This window comes from Neophocaena asiaeorientalis, unplaced genomic scaffold, assembly GCF_003031525.2.
Source record: "Neophocaena asiaeorientalis asiaeorientalis breed wild unplaced genomic scaffold, Neophocaena_asiaeorientalis_V1.1 scaffold232, whole genome shotgun sequence".
Lineage (NCBI taxonomy): Eukaryota > Metazoa > Chordata > Mammalia > Artiodactyla > Phocoenidae > Neophocaena > Neophocaena asiaeorientalis.
Window position 1 is genome coordinate 647,931 of NW_020175672.1, and position 14,648 is coordinate 662,578.

At 53.0% G+C, this 14,648-nt stretch overlaps 2 protein-coding genes across 10 annotated transcripts in view; one reads left to right on the forward strand and one right to left on the reverse strand.

Moving 5' to 3' along the window:
- Positions 1 to 1,537, forward strand: part of PGAP2 (post-GPI attachment to proteins 2) — a 20,551-nt gene extending 19,014 nt beyond the window's left edge. For 4 of the 9 annotated variants that reach the window (XM_024731792.1, XM_024731796.1, XM_024731793.1 and 1 more), the window contains 4 exons: positions 43 to 149; positions 762 to 870; positions 1,084 to 1,207; positions 1,399 to 1,516. In XM_024731792.1, the coding sequence (XP_024587560.1) occupies positions 43 to 149; positions 762 to 870; positions 1,084 to 1,207; positions 1,399 to 1,495 (437 nt within the window). In that variant the 3' untranslated portion in view covers positions 1,496 to 1,516. Of the gene's footprint in view, positions 1 to 42; positions 150 to 761; positions 871 to 1,083 lie in introns of all 9 variants that reach the window. The other 5 variants (XM_024731800.1, XM_024731798.1, XM_024731795.1 and 2 more) reach the window with 4 other exon arrangements.
- A 1,458-nt stretch (positions 1,538 to 2,995) lies between these two features.
- The window catches only part of RHOG (ras homolog family member G), a 12,086-nt gene continuing 433 nt past the window's right edge, over positions 2,996 to 14,648 (reverse strand). The window contains exon 2 of the mRNA XM_024731801.1: positions 2,996 to 4,239. Within this exon, the coding sequence (XP_024587569.1) occupies positions 3,595 to 4,170 (576 nt within the window). The 5' untranslated portion in view covers positions 4,171 to 4,239 and the 3' untranslated portion in view covers positions 2,996 to 3,594. The remainder of the gene's footprint in view (positions 4,240 to 14,648) is intronic.

A 14,648-nucleotide genomic window follows, 5' to 3' on the forward strand; every position in this document is an offset into this window, starting at 1 on the left:
CTCCCTGCTGTGCCTGCTCCCAGCCCTCCTCTCTCCCTCCAGCCATCCATGAAAACGCTTTCATTGTGTTCATCGCCTCATCCCTCAGTCACATGCTCCTCACCTGCATTCTCTGGCGGCTGACCAAGAAGCACACAGTAAGTCAAGAGGTACGGTCTACTCCTAGTGGGGCTGCAGGCGGCCCAGAGGAAAATCAAGGACACTCGTCCTCAGGATGCGGGTAATGGTGAGGTGGGAAATGGAGTTCTTTTGCAAACGGGCTGGGGCTGGGCTTGGAGACAAGTGGAGGGTGATTGATCAGAATCTGGGGCTGTGTTTGGGTAGCATGGGAAAATGGAGAATAGAAGAGGTAGTGCCTCCAAATGGGAGTAGAATGAGGGGCAGCACCCAGGCTGCAGCGGGAACACTGCATCAGGGCTGTGGTCTGTAAAAACTCTGGTGCCTCCCCCCAGCCCTGCCCCCCCCCCACCCTGTACTTTTCTTCTCCCCACAGCATCTGGAGGTGTTGGGTTGGTGGGTAACTCCAAGTAACTTTCATACTCTGTCCCCCTGAAATGGGAGGGACAGGGACCCCACTGTACCTTGGCCTCATTACACCAAATGCAGGGGTATGAAATGCCCATCATTCCTGCTGCCCCTGCCTCTGCCCCCTTCTATGACCAAAGGAGGCAAGACACAGCCCTTGGGAGTTGGGGCCAAGAGGGGAGGCTGTCCGCACATATCTAACAAGCTGCAGAGTGATCAGACAGCCCATCCCCTAGGAGCGCAAGTCCTACAACTGGAAACAGCGGCTCTTCATCATCAACTTCGTCTCCTTCTTCACGGCGCTGGCTGTGTACTTTCGGCACAACACGTATTGTGAGGCTGGAGGTGAGGCCAGGCGAGGATCCATAGGTGGTCACAGTGGCTAAGGGACAGTTGGGATGTTTTCTGTAATGTGCAGTATGGCAGTGGCAGTGGTCTTGGGGACTGCCTGCCATTGTGTTCTTTGCGTAGTGATGCAGTGGTGGTGATCTATCAAGAGGCCCCTGGGGGGTAGGGAAGGAGGCTTATCACGCCCTGTTCCTTGTGTCCTTCCCACAGTATACACCATTTTTGCCATCCTGGAGTATACTGTTGTCCTAACCAACATGGCGTTCCACATGACGGCCTGGTGGGACTTCGGGAACAAGGAGCTGCTCATTACCTCCCAGCCTGAGGAAAAACGGTTCTAAACCCTTCTCTCCTGCTGGCGAGGAGGCCCACTGCCCAGAGAAACTAGGACAGGATACCACTCTGGCCTTCCCTCACCCCCTGCGTCCTCTCTGAGCCCTACTGAAGCTGGGGTAGAGGGGAAGAAGGGAAGAAAGGCACAGGACAAGGCTTTCCCCGGCCCTACTGGCTTCTCCTTTCCCCCAGCCCACGTGAAGGCACAGGCTCCTTCAAGCAGCATCACCCGTACCTGAGAAGCCCCAAGAAGCTGAGCTGGCAGGAGAGCTCCACCATCTGGTGCTAAAAGAAGTCCTGAGGGTATTCCCTGGTGGCGCAGTGGTTGAGAGTCTGCCTGCCGATGCAGGGCACACGGGTTCGTGCCCCGGTCCAGGAAGATCCCACATGCCACGGAGCGGCTGGGCCCGTGAGCCGTGGCCGCTGAGCCTGCGCGTCCGGACCCTGTGCTCCGCAACGGGAGAGGCCACAACAGTGAAAGGCCCGCGTAAAAAAAAAGGGAAAGGCCCGCGAAAAAAAAAAAAAAAAAAAAAGAAGTCCTGAGGTTCATAACCACCATCTGGTTCTTGGCCTTTACATAGTCACCTCTCGCTGAGGTCAGGGACCACTGAGCAGTGGCTGCTACCAGAAAACCGCAGCCATTTCTCCCCATGGGGTCATTCACTTGACCCATGCGTCTAATGATCTACTCTGCACATTCAGGCCTGTGACCACATTCCCCTGCTGAGTATGCCCAGGTGTCCCAGACCTGACTGCACCTCTGATAATGGTGTATGCCCTTCCCTATCTGAGCCTCCTCGTGTCCGTATGGATGATGGGGGTGAGGGGTGGGTGGGAGGCTATATGATTTCCGAGGGCTCTGCCAGTCTGTGCTTCTCCCTGTGGAGGTGGTGTTCTGTACCCAAAGGATACAGAAAAAGCACTGGCACAGCATGTATTTCCCTTCCCTTCTGGAATCTCTGGTTCACAGACTCTTCCTCCTTGGCAAAAGGTGCCAGGTAGAGGGGACAGAGGCACAGATTCCTACCCCAAAACGGGTTCTCTGGTGTCCCCCCCATCCTCCCTACTGCCTTAGTCCCTGTGCTCTTTTGGTTGTACATTTTATTTCAAAGGAAAATAAATTTTTTTTTTTTGCCAACAGTCTGGGCTAGGCTTGCTTGTTTGGGGGCTTGTCTCTTTAATGGAACTGAGGGGAGGGACAGGCTCCAGGATGGAGGGAATAAGTCCATGGTAGGGTATGATTCCATGTGGCATTCCCCCCCCACCCCCTTAGGCCTGGAGTCTCCCAAGGCTGGTCCAAGCCTTGATTTGATGAGCAGGAGTGACTGAGCTATCCCTATAATGACTCCAGGTCTGGAAGCTGGGCTACCTGGGAGAGTCTTGGGTTGAGGCGATGGCCTGAGTTCCAGCCCCAACTCTGACAGTAAAGATTTGTCCCCTTGAAGGTATAAGGGGACAGCTCTCAGACGCACGACTGTGAGAGCACCTACCTGCAGGCTGATGGCTCTCAACCTCTCCCTTTCTGAGTCCTAGATCAGTAAGTTTTTCCTCATGCTTTGCATCCCAGTCTACTACAGAATATGTGGCTGGGCCCCAGAACAAGACTGGCCCCTCCAAGGGAGCCCAGAGCTTTGTTAGGGAAATTGGGGGGTGGGGGGACCACAATGAAGCCTATTGTCCCCTGTCCCCTCTTGCAGGAAACAAAAGGCTCCCAGTCTCTGGGGAGCCCTAGCCCATGCCCGGCCCCTGCCCAACCCCCCATGCCCAGCACACAGGGAGGAGCCAGCGCCACTGGAGACAGGAGGTTTTATTGATGCTGATGGGGGTAGGAGGGGCCCCCAGGAGCCCAGAGGGGGTGGGGGTGGGGCTGAGTCAGTCAGCGGATGCTTAAGGCCTGGGCACAAGGGGGTTAGGTTAGGGCACATTCATCTTCTTAGGAGTCTGTGGCTCCTTCTCTGGGGAGGGGAGAGAGCATCTTGGGGGGTGGGGGGTAATTTGAAGAGCAGCGAGGGAGAGGTTAGGGATGGCTGAGAGCTCCTAACCTGAGAGAAGGCACCACAATAGGCAGCAACATCTGTGTGGAAAGCTGGATCAACTGGTCAGTAGGGGAAAGTGGGGAGGCGGCAATGGGTTGGCTTCTTGGGGAGGGGTCCGGCCTTGGCCTGGGTGAGCTCTTGAGCATACCTGGTGTTCCCAAGCAGAGTGGGGCAGGGCCCAAAGCCCCTTTCTCCGTGGGCCTCCTCAAGGAGAAAAAGGCATTCGGGGAGCCCCCTTGGCAAGGGGTGCCAGAATTAGTCTTTAAGGCACAGCTGGGGGCAGACAAGGCGCCAAGGCACAAAGGCACAACTGGTGGCAGGGCAGGGGCAGCCTCCAAGCTGAGTGCCAGGGTCACAAGAGGATGCAGGACCGCCCACGTTTGACGGGCGTGGGGTTGAGCACGGCCCGGACAGCCTCAGCAAACACTTCCTTGACGCCGTCCTGCTGCAGGGCTGAGCACTCGAGGTAGCGCACAGCGTGGATCTGCTTGGCCAGCGCCTGGCCCTGCTGCGGTGTGATGGGTGCCTGGCCCTGCTCCTTCAGGCGCCGTAGGGTGTCAGGCTGGGCTCTCAGGTCCTTCTTGGTGCCCACCAGGAGGATGGGCACGTCGGGGCAGTGGTGGCACACCTCTGGATGCCACTTGTGCCGCACATTCTCATAGGAGGGCGGACTGGCAATGGAGAAACAGATGACAAACACGTTGGTCTGAGGGTAGGAGAGTGTGCGGAGGCGGTCGTACTCCTCCTGGCCCGCTGTGTCCCACAGGTTCAGGTTCACTGTGCGCCCGTCAACGGCACTCTGGGCGCTATAATTGTCGAACACTGTGGGGATGTACTCCTTGGGAAAGGCGTTGGTTGTGTAGCAGATGAGCAGGCACGTCTTGCCCACAGCCCCATCGCCTACCACCACACACTTGATGCTCTGCATGGCGGGTGCAGCTGCTGTTGGTGGAGGCTATGCCTCCTTCCCCTTCCGGGCCCCTCTGGATGCAGTGACCTATGGACAGATGAGAGGGATACTCTTAGTTAGGGAGGACTGTATCCACTGGGAAGAAAGGATGGGGGCATACAGAGGGAAACCAGCTCCAGTTCTTTTAACCTGAACACCATCCTGCAATCCCATCAAGACAGACCTCAGAGAGACAGACACGAAATGGGAGAGAGGCCCTGAGACCACACAAAGATGCTCAGGGATAAAGAGGCTGGCACTAAGGTGTAATATATTATGCGAAGCACATACGTTCTGATGCCAGACTGACAAAGGTCAAAATCTGGTTCTCCTATCTCCTAGATGTATGAGCCTGAACAAATTACTTAACCTATGTCTCATTTTTCTAATCTGTAAAATGGGGATAAAATAATACCTACTTCATTGGGTTGTTGTGAGGATTATATGAGTTAACTCATGTAAAGCATTTAGAACAGTGCCTGGTCATAATAAGCATTCAATAAGTATTAGCTACTTTTATTTTTCCTCCAGGAAGTATAGACGCAAAAGGAGGGTGCGCATGTGTAGGGATCTACCAGATCCTCTGTCAGATATGGACCCCTCCCACCGAGTAGACTGGAGAGGGCTTCTAGCACAAGGCAGCTGTCCCAGGTCACTCTGAGTTGCAGCCATGGGCGGAGCCTCTCCCAACTCAGGGCCCACCCTGCCTAGTGCACTGATGCTTCAACTCCAAACCTGACATCTTGGCTACTGAACGCAAACCAAAAGGTGCAATGAGAAACCTGCTGAGTAGGGGCACAATTCTCTAGACAGTTGCCCTGTCTCAATCCAGGGTACCCTGGGGATGGGGAAAAGGAGGGAGAGCTTACCCCATCATTCTTGGAAGCATGGGAAACCCTATCTGGCCACACATACCCAGGCTGGCAACTCAGTGTAGGAGAACACTGGAGACCGAGCCAGGGCTGGAATTCGGTCTGGAATCTGTGTGTGTAATGATGAATGAGGCAGAGGCTGTGGCTCCCAGATGTCTGCATCTTCTCTCAAGGTAGGGTGAGGCAGATCCTCCAAGCCCGGCCAGAAGGGATGAACAGAAGAGTAAGACAAAAACTTGATTTTCCCCTTAATCTTCTGTCCCTTTCCTGAGACCATGGGCTGTGCCTCTGAAGAACTTGAGGGGCTTCCAGACTCTTGGGTAGAGAACACAGTGCCATTAAAGCACTATCACTGAGAAGACATGCTGGAATCAGACTGGTCAGGGATTCTAATCACAGCTCCACCAACTAGTCATGTACGATCTCAGGCAACATATTTAAGTTTCCTGAGTCTCAAATTTTCTCGTGTGTAAGATGGGGATAATCTTGCCTATTGGGTTAGAGTTGGTCAGAGTATGAAATGAGCTAACATGTAGAAAGTGTTTGGCATGAGGCATGGCACACAGGAAGTGCCAAATAAATAAGCTGCTGTAATTATCAGTGGGGTGAGTTTCAGAGGAGTCCTAGCTCCAGCCATCACCCTGGTCACCTGGGCAGCTCACAGGGCCTTCAGGTGAGGAATTGCTCTTCTGAGTTGTGGAAAAGAACAGAGCTTCCGGAAACCCTGTGGTTATTTATACTGCTGTGGCAGGGGTCCTCCTCTAATTGGCTACTTCCTCTCAGCCATGGGGGACTTTTTCTAGCTAGTATGTGACTTCCTTTCCCTGCTGCTCTCTCACGACCAGGCCCCTGCTCCCTGGAAGGGGACAGTCCTGTTTCAGACACACCCAGAGCTCTTAAGTATCCCCCACTCCACCCCAGCACCTTCACCACTGGCCCATTTTCTCCATTTCACTTTATACACAGCAAGACTGCACCCTGCTCTGACAATCCCTTACCTCCCAGCCTGACCTCTCAACCACTGGTTCCAAAGCCTCAAAAATCACATTGGGAGAGGGAGGGAGAATCCGCCACTGGGAAGTGGAAAAGGAACTCCATGGTGTGGAACCTGCAGAGGATCCAGGTCTTGGTCCCAGCTCCCTTCCAGGCCCCAGCTTCCCCTGGGACCAGCTGGGAGGGAAATGAGTTCATTCTATGAGGTTGCCTCTCTGGTTCACATTAAAAATATTTTCACCTTATTTGCATGAATAAGTGTGTGTGTTCAACCTCAGGAGAGAGGATAGAGAGCCTTGGGGTATGGATCCAGGAAGAAAATAAGGACCCTCTAGGGCAGTAGAGAATTTGGGATTGGGAGTCAAGAGAACTAACCTAAGTCCTAGCCCCAGCTCTGCTCTGCTGCTGACTCACTGTAACCAAGCATGAGGCACTTACCCTCTCTGAGACTCAGTTTCCCAACCCATGAACTGGAGAGAAAAAAGCCTGTGCAAGGGTACTAAGTGGATGAGGTGAGACATTAAGGAATCTGGGAGCAGGAGATAGGACGATGGGGATAGGAAAGGCCCGCAGGAGCACGCGATGGGGGTGTGAGGGCTGATCAGTCAAGCAAATGTGTTAAGACCTTGGCACGTGGGGGCAAGTCAGGCCACATTCATCTCAGGATTCTGTGGCTTCTTCCTTGGGGGAGAAGAGATAGCATCTTGGGGTGGCGGGTGTTGGTGCCATTACTTGTGTCCACTGGATTTTCCAGGAGACCCCAGCATCTCGAAAGCACAACTCCTAGGCCTGTAAATCCTCAGTTCCACACAAAGCAGGAGAGTGGGCATGGCAGTGTGACGGGGAACTCTTCCCCCTCAAGCCCAGCACTGGGCTGGCCCAGGCAGGAAGGCAAGGAGGGAACTCTGGCCGGCAGTCACAAGGCCCAAGAGACTAAAGTACAGCTGGCTCCAGGCAGCTTTCTAGGGAGGGGTTATCAACCAGCAATCAGTAAATCAGCCCTCAAAGGAGCGAGGAGGGAGAGGGAAGCTTCCGGGCTGGCAAGGAAACAGGGACTGACACCGGAAAAGGATCACGAGTGAGGTAGTGTCCAGAAACAAGCAGGGCAGAGGCAGTATAGTATAGGGCCAAGAGCACTGGCACCTGAATCTGACCTCCTGGGTTCACCTGCCCACTCTGCCACTTGATTAAAAGCCCTCACAAGGTACAACCCTTTATAGATCACAATATAGATCATGTTACGTTTTTTTGATCCTTATAACAACTCATTGGTACTATTCCTATTTACAGGTAAGGAAACAAACCCAGAGCAGTTAAAATAACCCAACGTCACATAGCTAGTCAGCACAGGAGCTAACACAGATGCCAGTTTTTTAACACAGACCCCAGTTTTGCAATCCAAAGTCCTATGTTTTCCTCAATGCGTCACAGAGCCTCCAAGTTACCCCTTAACAGCGGACTTTGTGACCTTGAGCAAGTAAGTCACTTCCCTTCCTGGAACCTCAGTTTCTTCATCTGTACAACAGGCATGATAAAACTCGCCCTCCCTGTCCAAAGGACAGCAGTGAGGATCCTGAGCACAGGAATGAATGTGCTTTCTGAATTCGGAAGTGGGGTGCACAGAGAAGGTGGCAAAAGCAAAGTCTTTCATACCAAGAGGCAGGAATCATTGAGTACGCAGGTGTCTGAGTGGTGGCGGCAGCCCAATTCTCCCTCTTCAGGTCTAGTTCAGGCCCTTATCCTCTCTCCCAGGACAACTCTTTTCTCTGAAATCCTATGGCCTGAACTGGGTCAAGTAAGTTCCCACAGCTCATTTAAGGAGGGCACATGCTAAAAGGTAGGGTCTAGCCTGTACCATGCAGGAAAAAGGGACGGTCAATGCTGCAGGAGGCCACACAAGGAGAGTGGCTTGCCTGGGGTTGGGGATCGACTGTGGCTTATTCACCAAGTCACTTTTTTTTTTTTTAAAGAAAAGAACTTTTGTTTAGTAAATAAATAGTATTTGCAGATTGGTATAGTATTAACCATATTACAATGACTTGTTCTGGCTTTCGATTCCCAGCTTAATTCAGATCATGCCTGGTCCTTCATCTTGGCATTCAGAATTCTTCATAATCTGGCAGGGGTTTTGGAGTCAGATAGACCTGGGTTTAAATCCTAGTTCTGCCACGATGAGCTAGGTAATAGTACCAACCTTATAAGGTTGTTATACGGATGAAGTGAGTTAATGCACAATGTATATATATAAAGCAGGTACTCGGCAATGTGAGTTCCCTGCTCCAGAGGGGTCTACATTGTCCTGTGTAAACAAGCCAGGATCATTCTGGCCTCTGAACTTTTACTCTTGTTGTTCTCTCTGCTGCCATTCCTTCTCCCCTCTCAAATCTTCCTGACTCAAGGCCTAGCTTAAGTGTCATGGTCCCACGAGGCTACTGAATTCTCCTTTCTTTGAACTTCCATAGTATGGCCACCCTTTAAATCCTTCTTTGGCTCTGTGTGACTCTCCTTCTCCAGTAGTCATACATAAGTTCCTTAGCTTGTGGATGCCCCCCCTGCAACCCCGAGCAATACTGAAGCTTGAGCTTCTTGACTCCCCTACAGAAAAGCTAAGTATAGAGCTTCTGACCTGCTTGCTTCTGTCTGTGTTACTGAGATCTGGATAGACAGGTCAGAAGCCCAGAACTGGGCTGATACCCCCCCAGTCAAAACTGCAATACTGAATCTTTTTGGACAGCAATAGCAGCCAAAAGCTTTGACTGGGATAGGAAAATCTTTTCTCCCAGTAGCAGCTGGACCTGGCTCCCGCAGGGAGCACAGCCCATGGGGCTCACCCTGAGTGTAGTCCCCAGAGCCCAGCTTGTACCCAGTGGGGCCTGGTCTTGGGTGTGGCCCAGGCAGGCCCAGAATGGGGGAGGAAAAGGAAGCAGTGGATTGCCTGATTGCCAGATCTCCTGATTGCCAGATCTCTGTGGCCATAATAGCAGGGGAAGTGTCCCAACTGGGAGTGGAGGAGGGGAGGAATAGGCCCGAAGAGATGGGGGAGTGTGGAGGCAATAGGAACTTACTACAGCCTTCTAATCTGCATCCCTGACACGGGGGATCCCCTTCTGCAGCCCTCGCTGAAACTCATTCTGACTATAATCCATCACTCTGGGTATTCTGATCCTAAGCTCTGGCCACACCACCCTGATCCTCTCTACAAGCAGCCTCTACATTCTCTTTCCCAAAACACATCAAGCAGCCATATTCACTGTCCCGGTGGGAATCCAGTATTTCTCCTCCATTTCCATCCTTCAACCCCCGACCCAGCAGCTCAGAAGACTCCAGTTGCCTCAAAGGATCCCCCAATTGGTCCTCCAGAGCCAAGCACCATTGCCACCTCCTTCAGGGAAGTTTTGTAAATCACCCAAGTCACAAATGACTTATCCCATCCATGGTCTGGTCCCATTTTCTCACAGGTGCATTATCTTAGTCACGTGGAAGCTGATCTGAATCTTATCTCTTGTCACTAGACTGGGAGGACCTAGAGGGCAAGGTCCCGGCTGATCTGTCTCCCCAGGCTGAGCACAGCACACAGTAGCTGTCAGTAAAAAGCTGAATGAACACAATCTGTCCTTCATGTCTTTGCACACGGGAGCTCCTCTTCCTGGAATTCTGCTTCCTGCCCCCACCCCCTCACCTTACCCCACAGCCTCCCAGTCCTTTAGGGCCCAGCTCCGTCCCCCAGCTTCTCCAGGACACCACAGCCACCCCTTCTTCTGCCCTACCTTCCCCAGCACTGTTATTATGGTTCACTGTGCAGAACTTAACAGGATGCCTCATGAGGAGGGAAATCTGTCCTGCTTACTTCAGAAGCCCAGCAGAGAGCTGAGCAAAAGCTGCAGACCGACACACATCTCCTCCCTCATCAATTCAGATTTTGACTCTGGGAACAAGGAAGAGCCTCCATGCCCAGGAGACATCAGACAAAGGTAACTAACTTCCTCCCCCTGAAGAGTACAATTCAGAGTAATGAACACATTGGCTAGATTGCCTTGTCCTCAACTGGAAGGGTGAGAGGGGTGGAGCAGGCATAGCTCTAGCCCAGTGGTGATGAGGAAGATGCGTAGGAAAAGTGGTCCTGATGAGGCTAAGGACTGGGGATATCTGAAGACCAGGATTGGTCAAGGATGAGGCCAGGGTCAGGGTCATGGTCATGGTTAGTGTTAGAAACAGCTTCAGAAGCTCTGCCAGTCTGTCTGTTTGTTTTGAAGGGAGGAGTGGAGGAGAGATGGTACGAAGAGGCTCAAAGGGGCTGCAGCTGGGCTAGGAGGAGGAAGCTGGGGGAGACATGAGGTCAGTGTGGGGCTGGGACCAGGCCAAGGGCTGAGTCTCTCTTTTTCTTCCCCTTCTCTCATTAGCAGGGGCAGAACCCAAGACAGCCTAGTTCCCAGCCTTAAAAAAAAATTCACACTGGAGAATTCTCCACCTCTTGCCATTCTCCACCCTTCAGCCCCTGCAGAGGATCCTGCACTCCACGGATAGGGTAAGAGACGGAGCGAGTTGACTTTACCCACTAGGGACTGGAGAGGAGGAGGAAACAAGAAAGCTATAGCTGGGAGGGCTGTGGGAGGCTGGGACCCTTTCACTCAGTCCCAGTTCCCTTCCTTCTTCTCTCGGTGTCCCAGCACCTGGGATGCTCCACACACAGTAAGTCCCAGGGTTAGGGCAGCTCTGGCTGGGGGAGCTAAGGAGGCTGCCCCTCCCCCACCAGGCAGCACAGAGGAAGGCCCAACACTTGCTTCCTCCTGCCTTCCTCCTCCCCACCTAACTGCAGCTCAGCAGTCCTGGGGCCCCATGAAAGGCCCGTGAAGTGGCACTTCCTTTGCCTTTGCTCATTTCGCACGAGGCTGTACAGAAGTGCCATCCTCCCAATCCTGCCTCCCCCACCTGAAAATACCCACAGAGAGACCCAGGGCTGCCCAGTCCCTTGAACCCCGCCCCAGATCTGAGGGGGTTTCCACAAGGGAAAAAAACATCAGGGAGGAAACTCCGGCATCTATTTTCCACTGTCAGTTGGGGCAGAGCTGGAGCAGGGCACCGGGTACCCCCCCACATTGCTGAGCCCTGGCAAAATCCTTGACACTCTCTGCCCTCTTCTCTTGTGCTTTGGGGAAAGGGGCCACAGTACTTGTCCCAGACAGATACTTAGACCTGTTCAAGGCTGGGCCCAGAGTCAGGGGCACAGCTATGAGGAGCCTCTTGAGGGAAAGAGAGTCAGATCCGTGAGTATTCTGTATGCTCTTTGGAAGTATTGATAGGCAACTTCTTAATCTTGAAGCTGAGCCACAAGAGACAAAGCTGACTAGGGTTATACAGACGGTTGCAAGCAAATCCAGGACAAGGACCTGGGTCTCCTGACCTCCAGCCTGGGAATGGGCCCATCTCTCTGACCTCATTCAGGATGACCCTACCATGGTTTATTCCTTCAGGAAATGGGCCAAAGGGGCCAGGTTGGCGTCTGAGCCCGTTTTGCTTCCAGGGCCTCATGCCTAGCCCATGCCAGGGCATCCATGATTTAGAACTGACATTACTGGACAGACAGCCACCCTGAACTAGCCGAGGAGAGCCTCCTCTAGGCTCAGCTCCTGGGGAGATGCCCTCCCCCCATGACATGAGGACAAAAGAGGAAGCTGGACCATGGACAGGAAAACCGATCTGTCCTGGGGAGGCGGCCCAGGCTTTGTCTTTGGTTTCCCTCCTCAAAGAACCCTACAAGCCTCACCACTAATGGGTCTATACTCTGTATGGAGAGGGGTCTTCAGTCTGGGACCACATCTTCTTCACAGTTGCCCTGCTACCCTCATTCTTATATCTTCTCAACTGTCTTGCTACAGCCACAACCTCTCAAATCTTCCTGCTTATTACCCCCTAAAAGCTCACACCAGCCACCTCATCCGTATTCTCAACCAGGATCTGTGACAATCTTGTATCAGCCACTTCTGTTCATGTCAAGACCTTGACCATATTTCTTTAGCCAAGACCTCAAGGGCAGCCTCCCTTGAGGGATATAGCAGACACATATCCCCCACCCTCATCCCCCCACAAAATATTTCCCTACTTAGATTCCTCCCACCCTGGTTATATTTTTCCAGCAGTGAATTTCATGCAATTAGCTCAAAACTCCAGTGAGGCCACATCTTGCCTGGGAGAACCCCTGTCTCATCCATCCTGTCTTCACCCTTAGAGTCCTGTGGGTTGCTCAGTTATCTAAAATAAGTACTGGTTTGGCAGGTGGGGAGTCAGGACTCCTGGGGGTTTTTTACTGAGCCCTGATGCTGGGAAAGTGCCTTGCATACATATCCTTCCCTGAGCTGGGATTTTTATGTAGGTCCCTGGGATTTCCTGCTGGGGCCAAACCGCCCTGTACCTTCCAGAATCAGAGTAGCAGAGACAGGAGTGTGGAGGAAGGGACAATCCATGGGAGAGGGACAACGGTGAGAAGGAAAGAGGACAGAATGGGGAACAGGGATAGTCCTTAAATCTAGCTGTGCTTGGGAATCCCATAAAAAATAGCACTTGCTCCCCTCCACTTCTCTTTTCTTCTAGTGGACAGAAATGAATAGAGTAGACTTGAGGAGGTAGAGAGAAACAGGATCTCTCAGCATGCATCCCAAAGGCTTAAAGAAGGAGCTCTAGGGGCTCCTTGGGAACAGCAAGAGCTTATAGAGCCAGGCTGGAATACAGTTAGACTTGGAAGAAATTCCCGAAAGAGAGGCAATAGGGTCCTAGGTAAGGGGGGCATATTAAGGATGCGTGAAGGCAGAGGGGTGAGCAGAACTCCAGAGAGCTTCCTGGTCACCAAGGCCTTGATGCAGCCCTGGGCACATGGGAATCTGGCCTGGGCAGGCCTTGGAAGGCAGCAGGAAAGAGGGGGCAGACACCTTTGCCTCATACCCTTCTTTTTTTCCTGAATTGGAACTACCACAGTTAAGACTGAACTTAGACCAGCTATAGTCTTCCCTCCAGAATGCTGCCTTTACCCCTCCCTTTCCTTCCATCACACCTAGCTGACCTGGTCCCACTGTCCCCACAAGGTGGTGCTGGAACCAGTGAGCACTGGAGTCAGGGGCCTTTAGGCTGTTCCCCAGCCTCCAGGCCTGGCCTCTTGATCAAGCACCCAAGGGTCTGGGGGATTTTGATTTCCCATGGCCTCTCTCACCAGACCTATTCCTGTGTCACTCTACCCTGATACCCTGACTGCTACAGACTGCTTCCTCCTACCTAACCACAACCTCACCCACTGCAGGTTCCCTTCATTCTGCTGGCTTCCCCTGCTCTGGGCCCTCACAAGGCTGAGGGCAGTTATTTTGTCTCCAAAAGATAAAGATGTGGACATGCAGACACTTGCATGCACATACACATATACAGAGGTTTTCCAGCCCTTTCATCACCTCTACCAAGGGGAGGCTGCAGCCTGCCTCTCTGAACTAGGGAGGTCTGAAAAGGCTCCCCAAAGCTGGAGATAAGTGGCAGAAAGGAAAGGAGAAGAGAGGGATCCAGAGGAATGAGGGGAGATAGAAGAAACAGAGGGTGGATATGTGTGCAGGAGCCAGAAGCTGGGCACGGAAGGGAGGGGGAAGGCCACTGGGAGAGGACAGAGATGGACAGAGAAGCAGGGTAGGTGAGAGGTCAGGGCCCAGGCATGACTGTGGGGGGGAGAAGGGACTGAAGAGAACGCAAGAAGAGGGTGACGGAGGGTTCGTGTCTGAAGTCTGATGGAATCTGAAGAAGGAATGGAGGAAGACAGAATGAGAACATGTAGAATTCAGGGACTAATGAAGCGGACGGGGGGAAGACCAGGAGATGGCTCCTGATCATCTTCCAAGGCTAGAGCCTCGTGCTGCCTCCCAGAAGCCCTGTTCTCTCCATCTCCTGAAACCAGTCCTGCTCTCCTCAAGTCCTGCTCTCCTGATGCCATCTCCTCAAGGACTATCAGTACCTCTGAATAAGAGTCCTTTCACCTCTAGTCACAGGGCAAGACCAGGTCCCTCCCTTCCTCAGTTTACCCGGCAAAGACAAAGCCAGGCACTAAGCAGCGAGGCACAGCCGATGTCTACTCATTAAAATACCTGTTGCTCTGTTCCAGGGATGGAAAAGTTGGGCCTCAGAAAAACGGACATAAAGAGAGAAGGATTGGGGTCGGGGGGCTCCCCCACGCTCCACCTGAGCGCAGAGGACCCTTAGGTTGCAGGCTGCAGCTGTGGGTCTGGACCAGCTTCGATCTTCCAGGGAAGGAGCTCTTTCTCCGCAGCCTCGGGCTTCAGAAGCAACAGACAGCCTCTCTGTCTACCTCACAAGTGTCACAACTGCCAAAGCAGCGGGAGCGCCTTCTCTAGCCCAGAGGCCCCTTCCTCTCAACACACTTCGTAACAGCCCCCTGCAACTCCTGGGGGCACCCCACCCCTGAGTCCCATCTCCCAGCCCTAAGCTCTTCCACTCAGAGACTTTTCTCTCTGAGCGGGAGACCCTTCAACCTCAGGAGTTCCTCGCGGCTCCCGGGGGCCGGTACCGCCGCCCTTGGTACAGGAACCCACAGTCCCCGAACCGCCG